This window comes from Curcuma longa, chromosome 8 (genome assembly GCF_044706935.1).
Source record: "Curcuma longa cultivar G26 ecotype Majalengka, Jawa Barat chromosome 8, ITB_CL_G26_1.1, whole genome shotgun sequence".
Classification (NCBI taxonomy): Eukaryota; Viridiplantae; Streptophyta; class Magnoliopsida; order Zingiberales; family Zingiberaceae; genus Curcuma; species Curcuma longa.
In genome coordinates, this window is record NC_133868.1 from 9933276 (window position 1) to 9956814 (window position 23539).

Here is a 23539-nt window from a genome sequence, read left to right on the forward strand (position 1 = left end):
CCAATTAACTTTCACATGAGATCATTTAAATGACGTCATTCTGATGACGTCTCAAAGGTTCTTTTTTCCTGAATAAAATGAGACCGAGCTGCAGTCGACTTCGATAATATTTAAATTAAATTGGAGTTTTTTTCGTACTCACATGGAATTTTTAGAAATGTTTTTATAAAAATTCAAATTCATAAAACCCTATTTTAAATTTGTATGACAAAAAAATTCACAAAAATAAAATTATGGTTTTTATGGGAATTTTATGTACAAATTCAGATTTCAAAAAATTAAAATTATTATTATTTATTCTTTGGGTCGGTGCTAATGCTAATCCTTAACAGCGAAGCACAATTAACGGAGAGACAACGGAGGCGTAACGTCCGTCTTCCATCCTCTATAAATGGGGCGAGTGAGCTCTCCCCAGAGATAAAGCATCCACAAGAAAACCAACGAGACTGAGGAATAAAGTCATCGGAATAAGAAAATGGCGGCAGAGGAGGTGGGAGACGTCGAATCGCTTCTCTCCGCCGACGAGAGGAACTTCCTCATCCGGAATAACGGCGACAGGGTTTGTTCCCTTTCACACTACGCACTCTGATCTGTTGTTTTTTTTATGAGGAATCTATCTCTTTGAAATGATTTTGATTATGCATTTGATGTTTTGGCGATCGGAGAGTAAGATGTAGGTTGATTACTATAGAAAGTTGGGATCTTGTTCTTTGCATATCGATCACTCGAAGCTAAGCCTTGGTTTTGGGGATTTTGTTTGTTTCAAGCGATATGTTCGATGGGCTGAATTGATTGTCGGCGATTTTGACTAAGATGAGCTGAGGACTGGATTTTGGTTGAAGATAAGTAAATACTCTCTCGGCGTGAAAATTTTGACCTATGCTGGCAATCCTGTTTGATCTTAGATGAGAGATTTTACAGTAGCTTGTGGGAGTTGATGGAAAGGGAGGATACAATTTGGTTACTTTTTTTTTACCTTCGTTAATTTAGAAGTGGAGGCAGTTGGGAATTCTTCGTTCCACTGTTAGGCTCTCAGAATTTCCTTTTAAGTGGAGTTTCATTCTGTCAGTTTCTCCTTTTGTCAAAATCTTTTGGCTTGATGTACCCTTCTGAATTGCATCCTGTGTAAGTTCAAGCGCTTCCATTGGCTGTCCATCCAGCCCATACAATATTTTGAGAATAAAGGAAAACTCAAAAATCCAAAGTGATTGGATACACAACTGCTCACATGTGTTTTTTATTTACTTATTTATTTTTGTGTTTGATTCATTCCTTGTCCATTAGTGGATTACATACTAATTATTGTAAACTGATTGTAGGGGTTTCTCATCAATCTAGAGATCCTACTATTTTTCATATCATACTTTTGCTAAGTTAAGGTTCAATTTTTTGTGAAAGAATACATACATCCTTTATGACAAACAATTCACAAATTATCTATCCAAACTTTAGTGAGTAATTTATCAACAGTCAACATGGAATGCACAAATCTTTTATTGACCACTTAGTAACAACTTGGGAGGTAGCTTGTTACCAAAGTTAAATGAATAAGCTTTGAACGCAGGGAACACAGCTTGAGTGTTCTGTTTCGTGCAAACATCTTCTTCATTCTCGAACCATAGTCAGAATATCCATTCAATTCTCTTTCTACTTTATTTGCACTTCATAGCCAATGCCGTGCATGTTAACATGAGTGAGATCTGAACAGTTTTGAAAAACGTGCGACTAATCAGCTATTTACTTGTTTAGGTGGCTATTGGTAATCTTCAAGGGAAAATGCTTGCTCTTTACTTCTCAGCCTCATGGTGTCCACCGTGCAGAGGGTTCACTCCTAAGCTGATTGAAGTGTATAATGAGCTCTCCTCACAGGATAATAGCTTTGAAATTGTTTTTGTATCTGCTGATCGTGATGAGGACTCCTTCAATGGGTACTTCTCAAAAATGCCATGGCTTGCTATCCCATTTTCTGACACGAAGACAAGGGAAAAACTTGATAAGCTTTTCAAGGTCAGAGGCATACCCCACCTTGTCATCCTGGATGCCATTGGGAAGGTTCTTAATAGAGAAGGTGTTCAAGCTGTACGTGAATATGGTACAGAGGGGTATCCATTCACTGTCGAAAAGATCAGTAAATTGAGAGAGGAAGAGGAGAATGCAAAGAAGGATCAAACTCTTCGAAGTGTCTTAGTTTCATCTTCCCGTGACTACCTGCTTGCAAACGATAGATCTAAGGTGATGCAAATGTTCCCATAGTTTTTTGAGATGTTTAAATTTATTGTTGACTAACACACTAAATGCCTCAACACATACTAAATGCTTGATCATTTGCGGCTATAATTAATGGTTTAGTTAATTTTACTGATAAATGCTGATTTAATGCAGGTTTCTGTTTCAAATCTCGAAGGAAACATAGTGGCTTTGTACTTCTCAATCAATGCTTCAAGGTCTTGCGCTGAGTTCACTCCAATACTCACACAAATCTATAGGAAGCTCAAGGAAATTGGAGAGAGCTTTGAGGTTGTGCTAGTTCCCTTGGACGATGAGGAATCCTCTTATGATGGAGCTATAGAAAGCATGCCCTGGCTTGCTATTCCTTTCAAGGACAAAAGCTGCAAGAAGCTTTTGCGCTATTTTGAACTCCGGACAGTCCCTACTGTCGTTTTGATTGGATCAGATGGGAAGACTATGAATGTTGATTTAACTGAGCTTATCGAAGAGCATGGATTTGAGGCATGGGAAGCATTCCCGTTTTCACAGGAGAAGTTGTATAGCATGTCAGAGAAAGCAAAGGCCAAACTTGAAGCACAGACACTTGAGTCACTTCTTGTTTCGGGTGATCTGGACTATGCCATTGGAAAAGAAGGATTGAAGGTATTGATTTTTTTTGCTTAACATGTAAACAGCTTCTGCATCTTCCTAACTGAACTTTCCTTATCTTTTGCTGGAGTATATTTTTTCTTGTAATCTGGAAGTTGACCCTGTGTGATAATATTCTTCCATTAGGTTCCAATAAAAGAGCTTGTTGGAAAGACCATCCTCCTGTACTTCTCAGCACATTGGTGTGGTCCATGCCGTGCTTTCCTCCCTACACTGATCGAAGCGTATCACAAGATCAAGAACGTGGACACTGATTTTGAGGTTATCTTCATCTCCAGCGACCGTAATCAGGATTCATTTGACAAATTCTTCTCAGGCATGCCATGGTTGGCACTACCTTTTGGTGATGAGAGGAAGAAATCTTTGAGCCGCAGATTCAAAATCCGTGGTATTCCTTCCCTGGTTGCCATAGGACCTACAGGACGAACACTTACCAATGAAGCCAGGAATTTGTTGATGATACATGGAGCTGATGCTTACCCATTCACCGAGGAGAAGATCAAACAGTTGGAGCATGCAATTGAGGAGAAGTTGGAGCATGCAATTGAGGAGATGGCAAAGGGGTGGCCTGAGAAGATAAAGCATGACCTCCATGACGAGCACGAGCTTGTCCTCACCCGCTGCTCGATTTATGTCTGTGATGGTTGTGAGGAGATGGGAGAGAGTTGGTCCTACCGTTGCATCGAGTGCAATTTCGACCTGCATCCAAAATGTGCACTGGACAAAGAGAAGGAAAATGGTGAAGCGCATGGCGAAGAGACGAAGGAAGGATATGTGTGTGATGGTGAGGTATGCCGCAAAGCGTAATCTAATTTGCCTTGTTCATGTTGTAATAATAAGTGGGCTAGCTTAGAGCCCATTAAGCCTTGGATTGTGGACTATTTACTGTATGGATGATGAAGCTTGTGCTTGGGTTTGCCTTGCAATAGGAGTGAGAATAATGCATTACTATTATTGGCTGGTTTAAGATTTTGTTTTCTTGAGCATTACTATTACGAAGAAAATATCTTACAGAATTATTGATTAATCGATTGAACGTTTTATCACAGCATTGTGATTTAAGCATAAACGGTTTCTTATTTTGAGGAAAATATCCAAAAATATCTTATACTATATTGTAGTTGAAATTTCAATAATGAGTATTTAATTAATCTCTTGAATATATTATCATAGTTAAATTGATTAGGATGAAATAGAGTTACAAAAATGGATAAGAGTTCAAATATCAATGAAATTAAGATAATATTTTTTTTCCGTTGTGGTTAATTATAATTTCTTGATGTACTTCTTCATATATGATCGTAAAGTCGATCGTGTAAAATCATTTAAGAAGCGAATTCCATCTTTTTAAAAGGGAGGCATCAATTTTTTTAATAATTTAAATATCTAATTTTTATATATAATTGTTATAATGTATAAAAATAAATTAATTTAATTTATTCAATATATATATATATATATATATATCTCATATATAGAAATGCTATCCTGAGCATCCGCTTCCTACGCACCTGTGCGCACCTGCATCTCCACCGTCCATTTCATCGCGCGATAAACCGGAGCCGTTAAAAAATCGCGATTTGCACAGTATTTCTCCTCAGACCTTCGCCGCTTCCCGCCGCCCGTTCATCGCCGTCCGACCACCGATGGCCGCCGGACCGGACCCGTTGGAACCGCAACTCGCCGGCGGTCCGGCGGGTGCCGGAATCCGGCCCCGATTTAGTCGGAATCCGGTCGGATTCCGGCCGAAATCGGCCGCCAGTGTCTGGCGGTGATTTCGACCGGAATCCGGCCGGATTCCGGCCGAACGGGGCCGAACTCCGACCCCGGTCAATGCGCCGGCGCCGAGCGCGTCGACCGCGGCCGGTCTCCGGCCCCGATTCGGCCGGAATCCGGTCGGATTCCGGCCACAGTGGTGCCAGGCACTGTTGCCCTGGTTTCGGCCGGAATTCCGGCCGGATTCCGGCCCAATCCGGCCGGAATCCGATGCCGGAATGTGCGCCGACGAGTCGCGATTCCAACGGATCCGGTCCGGCGGTCGTTGGTGGTCGGACGGCGATGGATGGCCGGCGGAAGCGCGTGGAGGTCGGCGGTCGGTGCGCACGGGTGCGTAGGAATCAGGTGCTCAGGATAGCCGTTCTATATATATATATATATATATATATATATATATATATATAGAAACGATTTCCTAAGCGCCTCCTGTGTGCGCGCCCATGAGCGCCACCCCCGACCTTGCCGCTGTCGGCCGCCATCGCCATGTCGTCTTGCCACCGTCAGCTGTCGGCCTGGGCACGATCGACGCACCACTCGCCGATGCATCGGTCGGCGTTGGATTCCGACCAGATTGTGGTCGGAATCCGACGTAATTTGGCCGGAAACGTGATGACAGTGGCACGTGCCAGTTTCCGACCAAATCGCGGTCTGATTCCGGCCACAATCCGATCGGAGACCGACTGAGGAAGGACTGACATCGCACGCCGATCCTTCCTCGGTCGGTCTCCGGCCGCGATTTGGCCGGAGTGAGATTAATGCATTACTATTACGAAGAAAATATCTTACAATATTATTGGTAAGTAAAGATACACTACATTAAAATACCATATCATAAAATTTAATATGAAAGATGTGACAAGTCATGTGTATCATGTCATGTGGCTTTTTCAGCCATGTGTGTCATGCCACGTGGTTTTTTCAACCGAACAAAATTAGGAGGCTTTTTCCATTTTCCTCCTCTGTAACAAAGACACCATTGCCGATTGAAATCGCCACTGCTATAACTTCTCCGTCGGGATCGCTAAAAGGACATTTTGTTCGGCTGAAAAAGTTACGTGGCATGACACACGTAGCTTGCCATGTCTTTCATGTTAAGTTTCATGCCATTATTTTCATGTAATGTATCTTTACTTATTATTGGTTAATCTATGGAACGTATTGTCGCATTGTGATTTAAAATTTTGCAAACATAAACAATTTCTTATCCAAAGGAAATTATCTAAAAATATTAGTTGAGATTTCAATCATGGTTAATCTACTAAACATATTACCATTATACTACATCCAGAGATATCAATTTTTTTAATAATTAAATATTTACAATGACAACATTTTAAATTTTTATTCTATAAAAAAAATATCTACTTTAATAAAAAGTGAAATTCACCATTTCAACGGTCTCACGTGATCGGTTTCATAATCATTTGTGAGGAAATAAATTTAGAAGTTGCAGCGGATCACTACGGAGGAGTGCATTGCCAATTCAATGAAATGCATTTTTAATTATTAGAATTTTAAAAGAATATTTAATATATATATATACTTTTAATTATTAGAAATTTAAAAGAATATTTTTTTAATATATATATATATATATAATTGTTATAATATGTAAAAATAAATTAATTTAATTTGTTTAACATTTTTATATAATTTTTTTTTTGTATCAACGCTCCGTATGACACCACCGCATCCTGTGGCAACCTCCGAAACCCTCGCCATGGTGATCCTTTCCGTCTTTAGTTCCTCTACGCTTCCCTTCCTCCGCCCCTCCCTAACTCCACCTCCATCTCTAACCCTATCTCGAACCCCAAACCTTCTTGGCTTCCGTCGTCATCTCCGCCTCCCTTCGAGGCCGCTGGTCTCCTACTCCCTTTCCCCTCCCTCCGCCTCCTCGCTCCCACTGGGAGAGATCGTCGAGAGGGACTGGTCCTTCGTCGAGGACGATGCCACCAATTCCGACGAGCAGAGGGCCGACAAAGCCCGCCGCATCATCGCGGCCGCGGACTTCGAGACCGGTTCCAGGGTGCTCGCCGCGTTCCCGACTGCGAGCTTCGTCGACCGGTTGGTAGAGTCGGCGCCGTGCGAGCACATGGTGGCGATTCACGAGTCGCTCTTCGTGCTTGCGATGATCAAGGAGGGGCATGATCGGGTAAGATGCTGGCAAGGTGGGATCGACGTCGTACCAGAGAAGTTTTCCCCGTTTGATTCGGTGTTTGTTTGCTATTTCCCTGGGATGGGAGTTACCATCGAAACGCTGTTAGCTTCGGTTGCTGGCAAGTGCTCTCCAGGTTTGTTTCTTCTTCATTGCCTATATAATTTTTACCGGGCTTTAAAATTCGTTTTTTGATGTCTCCAGGTCTGAAACTAGTTTTTTTATGTCTTACTGTATTTGTTGATTGACCTTCAGTGATACTTAAGGTATGCAATGAAAAGGCTCGGCTGGATTCTGTTCAGCCAATACCTTGAACTAAGACTGCCGATTGCTTGGTTAGTTACCATAGGCAAATGGGGATACAGTGAGTGTGCCAGGTAGCTCTGCTAGTAATACCCTTAGGAGATGCTGCTAGAATCTTGGGTTTGAAACTGCCCTAATAAAAAAGGTGGAGGCTTAAGGGCTTCTCCCAATTTATCCCAAGAGAGAAGACCCCCAAAAAAAAAGAAGAAAAATCGTTGAGGATGCAACTACACAATTCATGATCTCTTCAAATGCAGAGCTATTAATATTGCAAGCCCAACTAGTGGCCAAATGCATAAGCCCAAGCCAATAATAGCTTATTTATCTTAATTCATAATGCTCGCTTGTTGGTATGCAATTCACCGAGTGATACTAAAATGAAGTCTTATAGTTACCCCCATTACATCCTCATCAAAATCATTTTTAATAACACAACATATGAAGTTCAATGATGGCTCCGCTATCACACAAGGAATCTTTTCCAACACTTCATCCAGATTAGATTTGCTCTTATAACCTATGTTGCTTCAACTCTGATGCAATTATTTGACATAGGTGTGAAATAATATCGTAATTTGCATAGATGAAAGCATTGACTTAGGAACTTGTGAGACTCACTCATTGATGTAAAATGCTTAAGACCCAAGTTAATCAGCTAAAGTTCAAAACTTTTTCAGTAGCCCATAACTATTATGTAATTGCCATCAAATCATTTTGCTATTCCCTGGCACAAGTCATTTACTAGGATGCTAATAAGAGAGACATCAAGTTAGCTATGATACACCTAGTGTGTATGGTTAAGGATTCCCTTCAATGATTACATCTATTTCTCTCTCTCACACGCAACCATAGCAGAATCGGCCGAACCCAATATGAATCGATTGATTTGGATTAGGGTCAGCTTCTATCGATCCGATTTCCACTGAGAAATCAGGCATTCGCTGAGATGAGTAAAATCTAGGTTAGTCAAAGCATAATTAACACTAAAATTGATAATTAATGGTTGATGATCAGTTGAAATGCAAAAAAAAAAAAAAAAAACTTATAAAGAGAGCAATAAGGTAAGATTATAACTTTTTTAATTTGTAGGATTCTTATTTAATGAAATATAAATGCATAGTTTTTTAAGCCTTCTTGTGTATCTTTTATATTTTTCTAAATTTTATGTTTTTTACTCTGATTCCACCAGTGCCACTGATTCAATATGGGTGATACTTGTTGAATTTCCAATATTGATTGTGATACTGCCACCCATGGTTTCAACATTGTTGGCTCGCCACCCATATCTTCCTTTCAAGCTCTCCTATTCCTATTGCTTTAAACAGAGGAAGCCAAAGAACATGAGGTTGGGGAAGGATCTATCCACTTAATCTCTTGAAGGTTCTCCCCTTGACTTTCCATTAGCAATGCAACATCCATGGGCTCAAATCTTAAAATTACAACCATGACAAGTTGGTGTTAGAGCCAACCATAGGTGATGCCTTGTTGCAGAGATCGGAGACCAGGAGGTTGAGGAAGGCTCAGTTGCTCGTTCCATTTAATCAGCCAATCCCCAACCTATCTTGAAGCAAGGGAGAAAGAATCCATTGCACTTGCACCATAATTTCAGCAGTCCTGATCAATTTTCTAAGGTACAATTGTTTTGTAGACCTGCTTGCTTCAGTGCGAATGAACACAGAAGAAAGTTTAGAGTTTTCTTCCTTCTACTTGGATGGCAACATCCAACTATGGTTCATGGAATGTATGGCTGACCTAGAAACTCCATCTCAAGGGATCTTGCCGCTACAATCTGACCTTAAACTATGAGATGCTCAAAGATCTATCCAAATCAAATCTTTGAGCCGTATATTGAGAGAAACATGAGTTGTTACTCTTCCATTCAGGTACACATCCTCTGAGCCATTCTTCCATTTTCAACATAGAGAAGACAAAGTACACCAGGGTTGGGATTGACCTGCCCTCTTAAATCTCTAGATTATTCTCCCCTCCTGTCTTCAGTAGCAACACAACACCCAAATGTCTTCTAACAGTCTCATTTACTTGTCTCAAATGTCTTCTCATCTTGCAAAGATGTCTAAAGTAATGTGTTTGACCGTGTAAAAGTTGCAAATATAGAATTTTATCTTAGTGATGAATAAAACAAAACTGACGTGCTAACCTCTTTTTTCATGTTAATTTATATTGTACAGGTGCAAGAGTGGTTCTCAGCTTTGATCAAGGGAGGGAGGTCATTGAGCAAAAACATAAGCAGCAATTTCCTGATCTTGTTACTAATAACTTGCCCGATAGAATAAGCTTAGAACAAACAGCTAGAGAACATTTGTTCCAGATTATAGAATTTGTTGATGAACCCACCTTTTATCTTGCTGTTTTGGAATTTCACCACTAAGCTCAATGGCATTTGTTTATGCCCTTGGCATGTCTCCCGTGTTGTTGTAGTGACTGACTGTTGTTTTATTCAATATGAAAAAAATGTCATCTTGTTTTTTTTTCTCACTTTGTTACATATATTTTACACCATAATTTATCCATTTTTCATTTCACCCTCCTCTCCCTCATACTTTATAATATTATATCTTTTATCTCTATAATTTTTAAAATAGAAATAAGATACCCCTCCACTAGTAGTAAGGAAGAAATTATTATTCATCCACAAAAGAGTGATTCGGGAAGAACTTTGATTGCTTTAAAGACATACTTAAATTAATTATGATGGAACAGATTTATTAAAATAGATAAAATTTAAATCTTTATAAAAATGAGATAATATTTGTTCTCATCATGATTAATTATAATTTTTTAATTTATTTTTTCACATATGATCCTGAAATCGACGGTATGGAATCGTTGAAGTATTGCACTTTTTGTTGAAAAGGAAAGAACTTTGACTAGAGACAATCAAAAGTCTGATTGACAGGACTTTATTGAAGGTTTTGATAAATTAGGTACAATGGTAATTTTCAAAACTGAAGGGCCTTGTTGCAGTATTTTGCTCAAACTAAATAGCACTTTGAAACTACAAAGTTCTTTCATACGCAAAAGAGTCATCCACCTCCTCAGATTCATCATCAGCTACCATTTCTTTTTTAAATAGCACTTTGAGGTAAGGAAGAAACTTTGGAAGCACAGGTAGATCTGCAAGATTCACAGTCATTAGATCGAACGCGATACATGTCTTCTTGCATGTCGGCCTCATCGAAGACTGGGATTTTCGGATATCTCTGGCTAAAATGAGTTAGGATAACACGGTATGCACCGGCCGATGTACCGACTCCAACAGCTTCCTTGGTTGTGCTATGGTTCCTGGCAATCGCTTCATCTTCCATGCTGTCCTCAAATGTTGCCTGCAGTGTTAACCATAGTAAGGTATGTAAGCATTAATCTGGTAGAATATGGCAAGGACAACTTTAATGTGATACAGGATTTTCTGTATTCAGAAACCCAGCTAGATCATAACCAAATATGTTTAGTTTTAAGGATATTTAGTTCTACAAAGTTATCCTGTTAAAACAAATGCAATATCGATCGATATTCATGAGACTGGTTGCCAATGCGTGCAAAGAAAAGAACAGCATGCATTGCAAAACACTTGCACAAACCTTACTACTGCATTTAGTTCACAGCATGGAATGGAACAGGAACAGATTATTCTTCTAAAATGAAATAATAGGATTAGAATAAGAATATTACTTGGTTCTTCGAAGAGAATGGATATTCGATTCCTGTGTTTGATTTGCAGAAATTGTATAATAGACAAGAAATAATTTCTACATGACTAAAATACTCCTACAATTAAAAATTTGCCATGTGAATTTCTCATATCAGAATTAGTTAAGCAAGAATAAAAGGTAATTTCAATTCTGCCAGAATTAGTTAAGCATCCAGTTCCTTTTGATGAGGAAATATTAAAGCTATTCCATGAATGGAATAAATTTTTGCTGCATGCATAAGTTTACAACATATAGTTGAATATTTAGATAGATTACCGTTTTCTCAGAGAAGGAATAAAGAGCTGGACTACATTTTTCTAATACCCAAAGGCCTAATATTACTAATTAAGAACCTATTAACCAATACAAATGACTTAACAAACAGTTATGATAATCTTTAAATAGTTGCGTAAAATAGATTAATCCGTGCACATGAGTATGATGAATATGACCTAGATTTTGCAAAATACATGTGTTGTTTCTAATAATTAATCTATAATTCTCAATGGCAATGGATTGTAAAACACAGCCACATGCCACGTGTATAGAATAAATATTTGGACAAGCTAACAGATTGTTGATATTATTTCATTTACAAAAGTTGATGTATGTAATTATCAAAATTCTTAATATTGGCTAGAACATAAATCTTTAGGCCATATTTAGCGATTGGTTCTTCCATCTATAACCTTCTAACCATTGCATACATCAAATCAATTTTTTTAGTTTTGCAAGGTGAATGACTACTACAATTGACCAAGAAAGCAAGTAAAAATGTAAACAAGATGAACTTGCAAAATCTCTGACCTCATGTATCAGTAGTGTTGCATCACGTGAAGCATCTACCAGTGCCTGACATGGTCTAGTATCACCTGAATATACTAGCTTCCATCCTGGAATAGTTTTCCCCATGATATTAAGCCTTTCTGCAGCCTTCAACACCACACCAAATGCCTGCGGACAGTGTACAACAGGGACGCTGTATAAGGCTTCCAGACCTGCTTCAGAGAGAAGTTCCTTCAGTCCCATTAAAACTGGCAGAGCAGCAGCAGTGTCAACAGGACCACCAGGTCTCTTCCAATAGCTCTGCATTTTACTATTTGGAGCAAATAAACCAGATGCTACACTCTCTGCTGCTGAACTCACTCTTTCAGGAGAGTGATCCTCACTAGAACCAAGAGAAGTCTCAAAGATACTCATTGAAGACTCCAAAGTGTGTCTGCAATCCAAGAATTGCATATCAAGATCTTCAAGTCTAGAATACGCATCCAGAAATCTCTTCAATGGTCTTGGCCCAATCACAAGCATAGGCTTGTGGGCTACATCCTTTAATAGCTGACCCCTGAGTGCTAGTATTCTAGCCAAACCAGTATGATGGTCAGCATGGATATGGGATATCCATATGCATTTCAAACCTTTTACAGCATCATCAGCACCTTTTATGCCAAACCTGAATGCAAAATAAACTATGTCAAACTAAAAGTTCATGTACAGCAACATTAAATTGCAGGGATAAATTATGCAACATTTGAGAGCTACCTTCTTTTGAGTTGTGCAAGAGTTCCTTCTCCACAATCAAGAAGCAAACTTCCTTTTGAGAAAAGATTAACAAAAATAGAACTGACATTCCGGTACTTAGATGGTTGTGATGAACCAGTACCCAGGAGAACTATTTCCATGTCTTCCCTGTGTATATTTTCCAAGCAAGGTGGAATATCATGTTCATTTTTAGTATCATTCTTACATCTGTCATTCAAATCAGGAATATCCCCCTCAGATGGATCTCTCCTTTGCCTTTCCATGTGAACATTGTTAATTGAAGAACTTTCATTCAGCCATGGCTCTTCCACCATAGTACAATTGCTATCCTTTGGAGCATTAAGAACGTCAATTTTTGCAGGACTTGCCCAAAACTGGCTAATACTCTTAGAAATATCCACTACTTCAGGAGCTTCTGCAAGAAGTTGAGCAATAAATTCTTCATGATTGGACGCGGCTGGGATTGCAGATCTGTCCAAACCCAGGTGAGAGTATGGACGCAAATGGAACTGAGAAAAGAATTTAATATCATATGTGATACTCTTCCCATAACAAAATCCTGTCAGATCTAATTCAATGCAAAAATGTGAAATTTGCCTAATTCAATATCTTGAGCTGAAGCACCAAGTTTGCCTACTCTATAACCTCAACTGCTACATTTTACTAATTCTACAAGTGCCAAGCCTGCCTAATTTTAAGCCCAAAGGGAAAAATTACTGATTAAAAAAACATCATCATCAAGTCATGCAAGTTACAATTGCTTGGTATCAGCTACATGAATTTTATCCCACCATTAAAGTATTTAGAAGACATCTCTCTATTAATATTGAGATCAAACACTTTGTATTACACCACCTACCTAGAGCTTTCTTTGGTCTCCAATTTATCTGTTACACCTCCAACTGATCATACTCACCCAACTATAGAATTTATTGGTTGCCTAATTTTAAGTGAAAAATGCTAAATTTGCATGTCTCAACCAAAAGTGTCAAGTTTGCTGATTGTGTAAAGAATCATAAAGTTTTAGAACCAATAGTAAAGAACTTAACTGAGTAAGAGGGGGTATACACGATAAGAATATTAGCCAAGAAAGAATTACCAAGAAAGAAAAAGCATTAAGAGGAAATCATATCAAGTTCTTCAACGAAAATGAACAGAAATTTGGTTGCATACAAATTTCTGACAACAAATAACAAATTTTCAATAGTTCTAGAATCAAAATGACTTGACAGCACTAAGCTAGGATTGCATGAAAATTGCTAGTCTCAAGGTGAGAGATCCACTTGGAAAAAAGGAGAGATCCTTAAGGAAGTCCACTTGTATAAAAGTGAATAGTAGAATCTGAAATCCTAGTTATGGAGGTTAGTGGCGGATGTAGGCACTGCAGAACCACTGTAAATATCCTAATGTTTGCATTATGATTATTTCTTTCTAGCATTTACATAACCAGGGTTATGAATTACCTAAATTGAACAAGATACTGCAACTCTTGTATCAATAATAGTATCTTGACACAGGTTGTTGAATTGCTAGCACTTGGTTAGATTAAATATACATGTTCCAAAAGTGCTTCAATCTGAGTAATTATAATTTCTTAGAACAAATTAAAATATTACTCGGAATATTAATTTAACAGAAAATTTCAACATGCACTTCCCAACAATTATCATTTTTTCCCATTCCTTATCAATACCCCCCAAATTTTCCATTCCTTATCAATATGCCACCTGTTAATGTGTAATTAGATAAATGAGTTAATGGAAAAATTAAGACATGCTCATGTGTTAAGCACATGATCATTTTTGACAGGATTAGAGGGGTGAATTTTGTTATATTTGAGAGGTATCCTAAGACAATCGTTTTAAATAATATAATATCTATTGGATAAATAAAATCACTATTTGAGTGTACATTTTTTATGTATTTGATTTGATCTTAAACTCAATTACTGAAGTCCACAATACAATACATAACTAGTAGGTATCTCTACATATATAATTATGTATGTATTGAAATATTTTTTAGTTGATGAATTGATGAGACTGGACATCATTGATTCTGTAAGACTAGCATATATTATATTCTTTGATTTTACTAAGCAGTCAATCCTAACTGGCTGGAAACATTGGGATGTTAAGAGTTAACATATAGATGTTGATTAAGGGTAATTAGTTCATCGGAAATGATCTGTCATGAGACTTCATGTGGTTCTATACATGTTTATGAAGATCTCATTGCAGCTCGAGTGCAAGTTTTCTTTGACATGAAATATTCAAGTCATGTTGGTCATGGAGACTTATACTTTGACATCTTAAACAAATGTCTCTACGGAGGTGTGAAACCGGGATGATTCGATATAAGTGAAAGTGTCCGAAAGTGATTGAGTAGCCAATAGAGGATTCATCACTCCAACCTCCCTTCCCTTCTAGTTTCTTTCTCTCACTATTCAGTATATTTCCCTCCCTCTCTTCACCCGTGTTTTTGCTCTTATGCATTAACAAGTTTATCAGTATATGCAGAATGAGAAGCCACCAAAAAAAGTGGATTAAAATTGATAAAGATATGCATAGATGCAATATTGCATACCTTAAGCAGATTCTCAGCCAGAATGCTTCTACAAGGAGTTGGAGAAAAATTCTGGTAAGAAAATCCAAGAACTCAATCTGAGCATACTGAAAGCGGTGATCAAAACAACTAGAGGATAATTTCTGCTAATGTGTTAAAAACAACCTGACAATGCCCACTAGACTGTAAACAGAGGTCATCAGTCTGACGACTAGACCAACATCCAGGAGCTGGAAAGAACCGAGGGCACAAGTAGTTAAGCTGTGATGAAATTCGTGAACTAGATTTCAAGATAGGAATTTCCATATTGCTCCTACAGAGAATAACAAATTACAAGTTAAAATAACACAATTTAGTAGACTATCCAGTACGAGAACCATACAATTATCTAATAGAATACTCCATATACAACATATAACTACAAAATAGTTGTAGCATGAACAAGAATAGAGGTTTGGATAGTGGATCTGGTACCACATCAAATGTTTGTTACAAGTTTACACCGCCCTTATAAATAAGGCAATATCCTCATAGAATAAATGTAATAAAGAATGTTAATTATGAATATAAGAACAAAACAAATATTTTCATACCATTTTGGCCAAGGAATTATTTCTTCTTGTCTTACTTCATTTCAATTCAAATTGACATGAAATAGAAAATGGAACATTTCATCTTCAATTGTTTCCTACAAAAGAGCAATGATCATTTACTCCACCCTCATCAACAACTACAAATTTAAATGGTATAAATGTGACTAAAGGCTGGAGGATGAATGATGCAGGGGTCACACATGAGGAGTCGAACTTCAACGCGTCATAACTTTTGACTCAGGTATCAGAACGAAACATGGTCGGTTGCTAATCGAAGCTCTTTCAAAGACCTTTATTCGGTACCGGATCAAATCCGTACCGATCCACTTTCAGCCCCATCCGACATCGTTTAGTGTTTCGTTCGCAAGCTCGAACTTATTTTTACTATTTATAGTAATTTTTTATTTTTAGGGTTTTGTGGTATTTTTTATTTTTTCAAGTTAGGATTTGGTTTACGGTCTATTTATATGCATGTTTAGTCGTTTACGGCCAGTTTGGATGATTGAATAAAAATTGTTATTTTTGGCGAAAATCCTAGAGGCGGCGGCGTCGCAACTTTCTATTCATTTTTCTCAATTTCTCAAACTTGTTCTCTTCACAATTCTTCTCCGATCTTCCGCCTCTAGAATAATCACTATTCTGTCCAACGTTGATGAAAATGCTGACAGTGATAAACAAGAAGTAAGAAGAAGAAGAATTTTTCATGGCAAACTACTAGTCAAATATAATTTTTGCTCAAACAACACTCAATACCCTCCAAGTCTCCGCACAGAAAAACTTGTTCTTTTTTTATCACCCTCACATGTTGACTCCACCATCACCAATGACTAACTATCCACACAATAATATTTCTTCTACATTGACATTAACCATATGTCTCCACTCTCCAACCTCTCTACTTCTATTTATGTAATAGAAGATTCCCTTGTTATTTTCTCTTTTAATAATAGGTTGGGTTTAATTTCAAATGACTTTAGTTTAGTTTGATTAGTTGGGTTTAATTTTAATAGGTTCCATAATTTTCTTTCTTTTTATCAAAATCATATAAAATGAGTCAACATAATTCTTTTAGATTCTCTTTCATTTATATGATATGCATTAATTTACATCTGAATTGTATTTTCACAAATGATAGTACAACGTCAATCATGAATCAGTCAAATCTAACAACTATGTCTCACATCAAGTCACTGCCATTTCCTGTGAACACACAAAGGGAAAGCTTAACTTTGTTGCACAAATCAAACAATGCAAATTTTAAGGATGCAAAATTCTATGGGTAAAGAAAATAAATAACCAGATAGTAAAATTCTTAAATGCTGATAGTTGTGAGATGGTATATAGGCCCATTGTTGGAGGGCAGAAGCATTGATCACACTTGCCATTTAGATGGACTGCATGAACAAAAAATGGATAATAAAACCTGAAACAATACTTTTGAGTTTAGACAATATCTTGAAGTAGGCTTGCTTTTTCAAAAACATATAATAGCACAATCAAAACATTTTTTTTAAAAAAAAGCACTATTAAGACATCTTACATTTCATGCCCAGCCATGATGTGTTGTGCATTACCAAATCTTTTCATCCACTGCTGATAATTGGCACTTTTTGTCACAGAAGCTGGACCCAGGTGAATTACACAATTCACAATTTTGTTATTTACAGTTGACTGCTGGTCAAAATCCCTGTAGTAACAATTAAGAGAGTCTGCAGACAGTACTTCAAACAGATGAGAAGTTGTAGGGCAGTCAACAAGAAGTATAATCGGACCAGGGATCGATGGACCAAGAACATCACCAGGATGAACCTGCAAAAAGCCATTTAAGCCAACAAATTTATATTACATATAAAAAGAAAAGAACAATTATATAAAATCAAAATAAAGTGGCAGGAAAATATATTATTGATGGTTGCAGGAAGCCAATTGGTGGGGTCTATGGAGAAGTACATGTATCAAAATTAAAAAATATTTCAAACAAGGTAAAATCTAGTTGGTTTGATTTAGAGTTTGTAACAAATTCTAAAGTTATCAACCATAAAGTTGAGCTGATCTGACATGACTGAATTCCCAAGCTGCAGTTCACGGTATTTTGGTCCAGGCCGTAGTCCAAGTGCTGAAGCTTTTACAGGATCAAATTTGCCTTTAATTTCAGGCAGTTCACAAGCATAAATCACAGAGATGTCACCTGGCTTCAGTTTTGATCCTGGGTATTGAGAAATTCACACATAAAGATATCACTTCACTAAGGAAACTAAATACTGAATTCCCATACATGTCATACCATTAGAATAGCTTGGATTCAGGGTAATCGCAGATATGCGCACAACCTCATCATCAATTAAGGTAATGGGATCTCGAAACTTGTCAAACTCAGAGCTTGTCACCTTAGTGTCCTCTTTTAATTTTTCCCCAAAGCTATGTGCATGAACCACAGCAGCATTTGGTATGAATGAACGCATTGCATCAACTAAGTAATTAAGATCAGAGGATCCCCATATGTTGACCTGATACAAGATATAAATAGATGAAAATATCCTCCAAGGACAGAAAAGGTTGGAGAACTTACCCAAGAAGTACATGTTTCAGCTTAGTAGCCTAGATAAAAGAATAAAGAATTTGAAATGTAGAACTCACTGACATTCCTTCTTCTCCTATGCCAGCTAAAGTGAGCAGAAGACCTATCAATAGATAGCCAACAACAATTGTCAGTATTTCTGTTATCCTAAAGAAACATTTGTTCAGATTGATAATTGTAATATTCATAGGTTTCAGAAAAGGTTATTAATATCAACTAAACAAATATGAATATAGACCAACTCAACCAGATAAATTCCTGTGTTCAAATTGATTGAAAATCAATTTAAAAACTACAAAATCATCTTTGAAAATGATTTTCTATATTTTAATTTGAAATAATTATATCACATCATTCCTAACAAATCCATCCTATTCATTTGATTGTATCAAATCATCCATCCTATTCTTTTGATTGTATCAAATCTCTTATATATATCCCACTAAAAACTTCATCTTACTGCCATTGGCTTTACATTCACATTATCACATCTACCTAGGCCAAGTCGTTGAGGATCATAATTCAAAAGACACTCTTGTTCAGTGCCTGCCTCCACCTCTGCTGCAATGGTTGTCATCACTCTCAAGAAACCTCTCGGCTAGACACCCTAGCACAAGAGCTCAGTCTTCTGCTATCTCCACCTCCTCTGTTTTGCCTTGCATTGTTTGCGGAGCTTTCTTGATCTAATCAATTGAATAGGTTTACAAAAATGAGCTGGAGAAGTGAAGCATCTTTCGCAGGAGAATAGGAAGTTGAAAGTACAAGAAGGTACTTGATTTTTATACAAACTGAAGGCAAATTCCTTTTATTTATATAAACATGATGATATGATTCTATTATTTACATGTGCAAAGACTTGAGCAAATGGCAGCAACTCAGATTCTTGTGGCCAACAAGAAGAAGCTTCAAAGATTAATATCTACTTGAGGATGGAAGTAGAGTTGGTCAAGAGCGTCTTGGTGGACAATTCCATCATCATCAAGTGGAGGAAACCAAGCTTGTGGACTACTAGGGTGCTCGTGCTTCCCTAGTGGTGTTAGGCACCGGTTAGACTTTGATGAAGCCTTTCTTCGTCCAGCAATGCAATTTATGTTATTATTGTAAAACTAACTAGGATTGGCCTTTGGAGAGGGGGCTTAGAATGAAGCTTGGTCCTTCTGGGAGCAAGAGGCAAAGACAATAATCTGTGTGGATGGGTTGCTCTGTTGACTTTGAAAGTTAATCCTGTTCGTCTTCATCACAAGAACCACACCGAGCATCAATGACTTTTGATATTTGAAACTCATAATTTGCCTCCAAAACTTGCTCCTTCAATGATGAACAGACTAGCTTGACAACCATAATATGGAGCGTTTAGAGGATGTTAGATGAGACAGATCAGTTGGTCCTTGATGATTTCCACCAACAGATTCTAAGGTGTGGTCCAACATAAATGAACATATCTCATTTTGATGTGATGCATTCAAAACTCAAATAATAGTAATGGAACCAATTTTGATTTTGGATTGGATCATTTTGGTAACGGTGCCCATCTATGTTGAATATAGTATACACCAGCATGGGTCAACTGTGCCAATGTGGTCCAATGGTAATTGAGGACAATAAAGAAAAGGAGGGGAGGTACAAGAGGAAAAAAAGGAGGGAACAAGAAGAAAGGGGGCCTTTTCTTAGAAAAATTGCTTGCTCATCCTCTACCATTAGGAACATGGAGCCTTCATGCCTCTACCAAGATCGATGTTGCATAGTCATCAAAGTCAAATGATGCTTCTAACATGGTGTTGCCATTCAGATGTTGTCTCGAGTCTCAGTGTGGGCTTAGGATGATATATCTAGCCCATCAAATGAGATTATGTATGCATTAAAGGTTTAGATGCAATGCAAATTTTATTGGAAGCAACAAATATAACTTAGAAGTTATTAGGGGCCAAGGTACATAAATAAAAATAGTGGCATGTAATGTTAGTTTTTTATCTTTTTTCATCTAGCAAAGACAAAAATACAAAAGGTGCCATGTGCAGGAGTGCCAAGAAGATAGTGTTGCCTGGTTGCCAGCCACGATAACTTTAAATTATAAGCCCTTTCTCTATCATCTCAGACTCCTCGCTGCTAACATTCAATTAGCTTCCCAACAATTGATCATCTCAAAATAGGTCAATTCAACCAACCTTGCACATGTATTGATTGCTTCTTCCAATTACAGCATATTTTCCATTTGTTAAATATGGTTTCACAAACTTTTAATTTCTCTAACTAATTTTTTTGTGATGTCAGATTTCTTGGAAAAGATCAAATAAGCCGATCCTGGGAACTATATTCATCGTAATAGCAAACTGAAGACTGGTAATCTGTCAATTTAGTAATACTAATGTTTCTGAAAATGAAGTTCAAATAACACACAAAGAGATAAAACTATACCTGGAAGTCCTCCTGCAGTTTCTGAGCAGACACGTGTGAAAAAAATATGATCTATCTGGGAAAAAGAGAAGAGAATCAAGATGGAAGGTTTGATTCTTAAACAAGTGAAATATTTGGATATGATATAAAAGTATTCTATTACTAAAATTTGCTGTTTCAAAATTTCTCAATTGACAACATAAAAAAATCAAATCAAATCAAACAGCAGAAATGCAAAGATGTTGAGATTGTGAGGGCAAAAAGGAAAACTATCTTCACTAAACAAATACAAGTTAGTTATAGAAGGTTGAACCAAAAAATAAAATATTCATGGGCATTCATACCTTTGATAACTTTATCTTGTGCTCCGTACAGAACCTCTGCAATCCCTGATAACCAGAGATATCCCAATAAGGAGGGGATGGATCGCAGTAAGAAAAATAAAAAGAAACAAACGTGCAGAAAGTCACAAGAATTTGGTCACGAACAATTTGTTCAATAAATAATTTCCCTTGGCATTAGAATAGAAACCAGAAGGTAATAGAATCACGAGCAAGATTACTAGGATAAGAGAAGAAACTGATAATAACCATATACACAAAATTGTGGAAGAACTTAAACATCCCAATTACGATTGAAAATAAGTGCCACATTGTTAATATGTAATAATAGAATCTGCTACAATTTCAGAAGTCGTAGTGTATAAATTATTACGTTGTAGAGCTTTAAAAGAAATACAAAAAATTATAGAACCTGCTAAGAAGAGCAAGACAGGCAAAATCACACCAATCACCGAGCATATCTATTTGAGATGATCTTTGTCATAACAAACATGCTTGAAACTACAGTGTCAATGTTCTCATTGTGGAACTTAACTAAACGCCTTAAAGTACAAGCTGACAACATCCATGCACTACTTATTTCTGCATTCTCAAAGACACCCTTTTCTTTGAAGAGAATTCACAGCATGTCAAACTCCACTAATGTTCTTCGCTTTAAATTCAATTAAACGGTTAAGCCACATACTCCACCACTCGTGTGGACCCACATCAATTTCTTTTTCATTCTTGAGAACTGCATATTTATTAATTGTGTTTATCTTTCTCTTCCATCATTACGACCTGACCTAAGCACTTTACCATTTCATAAATCCCATAGTACTAGATAAGCCGTAAGAACTTTGATATTCTATCATTTAAGTCAAAATAATCATTCAGCAAATTCAAAGCCCAGACTTCTCTACTACTTGCTATAGTTGCAGTCTGATTCTAGTCTTACTACCTGCTTCTTTCAACTATCATAAATTGAATGAGAAACATTATATGAGCAAGTTTTCAGTTATAAATTCCTTTTATCTTCTAAGTAGAAGTATCCTTTTTAATTATTATCATTATCATCCTTACCTGTTGTAATATCTCCCAAATTATTATTAACTTAAGGACTAGAAGCACAAATAGGTTTAACTATTACATTTAGGCTAATCATACCTCCCCAGCATTGAAGATAAACCTTTGTCTGTCAAAGAACAACAAGACTGACGGCGAAGTATCTTGTGTGTCCATGCCAGTTCCCAAGATCTATGATAAAAAGCACCACACACATGCAACTAATTTCAGAAGAGTTGGCTATCAATAAAAAGAGAGAGTAAACAAACTTCCAATCATCAAAAGAGACTTAAAAGTAGCATGGATATACATTATATTTGTAAAATAATATATTGCATAGTTCCATACATGACTAAGTACACATTTTTTTCTCTCAGGTTCAAAAGGCATATACAAGCAATATGCAGAAGACCCACTGCATAGTGCATATGCAATATGTGGAGGCATACGTAATCAATATTTTTAACAAATTATATTGATGAAAATGAGAAACGTACATACAATGAAGTATATTTCTTTAACACATCCAATTCATACTACCAGATAGAAAATAATATTTCAATCACATGACACAAAACACACAAAATATACCAATCAATATTAATCTACAACATAATATCATATGTATGTAATTTATATATAATCAGCACCTAAAATGTTTATCACTTACAAAAGAATCATTAAAGCAAACACACACACAAGTTACAAGCCGTCAAATAGGGTATCATAGTGTTATAAGTTAAGATGGTTCAATGTAAATTGATTCAAATGGACCAAATACAAACTTTTTAACAACATGTATACTGCAATTGCAGCCACTATGCAGTCCCCTTCAAAATTCGGTTACACAACCGCATAAGTGGTCCAAAAGAGGGATTTAACCTAGAGTCAAAAGCAATAGTTTGAGAAAACGTAGCTGTGCATGGACAGGAAAAAGATATGAAAAAAAAATGGATTTTTTACCTGAACGTAGCAAATTGTGTTAACAGGATTCAACTTCCGGACCTTCAGCTGAAGGTTCTTCGGTCTATCGCTCTTGTCCCTCCCCTCCGCACGCCTCTTGTTAAACCCTAACGTTTCTTTCTCCTCCTCCATCTCCGGCGCTTTGCCCCGGTTTCTCTGTTCGCTTATCGTGCTCGCCCACCGCCTCTGGTTGAGAACTCCGCCGCTGCCTCGGCCACGTCCTCTCCCGGAGTTCCTTCTTCCAATGCCGCCACCAGCGTTACTTCTGCTTCTACCCTTGGAATCCGAACTGGAGAGGACAGGGAGAGGCAGATGTGACTTCTTCAGGAGCGGTTTGGGATTGGAGAAGAAGGACCTAGCAAAAGTGGAACCAAAGAAGGAAGGTTTGGGGAGAGGGAAGAGACGCTTGAAACTTGGAAGATGTAGCATTGCAGTCCGTTGCACCACCGCCCTCCTGTTTTAAGGAATTGGAATTTTTAGGGTTTTAAGAGCGTGAAGGCGGGGCATGCCTTTCTGGAAAGAGTCCACCAATCGGTGCCTGGTAAGAAAGGGATGGGTAATATGGTCATTTGGATCATGTGAAACAGAATCTATCGTTGTTCAAAAATAAATAAATAAATACATACATTTTGCAAATAAATCGGCAATTTACATATCAACATAAAATAATAACTCTATTTTTCTTTCTTTTTATGTTTTTT

General features: G+C 37.3%; 3 protein-coding genes across 3 annotated transcripts; 2 read left to right on the plus strand and 1 right to left on the minus strand.

Moving 5' to 3' along the window:
• Window positions 1-428: 428 nt before the first annotated feature.
• Window positions 429-3844, plus strand: LOC141833284 (putative nucleoredoxin 1-2). The gene is made up of 4 exons (XM_074720687.1): window positions 429-559; window positions 1750-2232; window positions 2383-2871; window positions 3004-3844. The coding sequence occupies exons 1-4, from the start codon at window positions 476-478 to the stop codon at window positions 3682-3684; spliced, it is 1737 nt and encodes a 578-aa protein (XP_074576788.1). The 5' UTR covers window positions 429-475; the 3' UTR covers window positions 3685-3844.
• Window positions 3845-6331: 2487 nt separating this feature from the next.
• Window positions 6332-9603, plus strand: LOC141833295 (uncharacterized). The gene is made up of 2 exons (XM_074720699.1): window positions 6332-6944; window positions 9301-9603. The coding sequence occupies exons 1-2, from the start codon at window positions 6332-6334 to the stop codon at window positions 9498-9500; spliced, it is 813 nt and encodes a 270-aa protein (XP_074576800.1). The 3' UTR covers window positions 9501-9603.
• A 404-nt stretch (window positions 9604-10007) lies between these two features.
• LOC141833282 (tRNase Z TRZ3, mitochondrial-like) lies at window positions 10008-23300 on the minus strand. Its single transcript, XM_074720684.1, is given in 14 exon segments — window positions 10008-10289; window positions 10291-10455; window positions 11629-12271; window positions 12361-12869; window positions 14947-14997; window positions 15091-15238; window positions 17059-17327; window positions 17555-17724; window positions 17803-18025; window positions 18156-18199; window positions 20512-20566; window positions 20835-20879; window positions 21978-22067; window positions 22839-23300. Coding segments are annotated over 14 exon segments (3003 nt in total). The 5' UTR covers window positions 23268-23300; the 3' UTR covers window positions 10008-10127.
• Window positions 23301-23539: the final 239 nt, after the last annotated feature.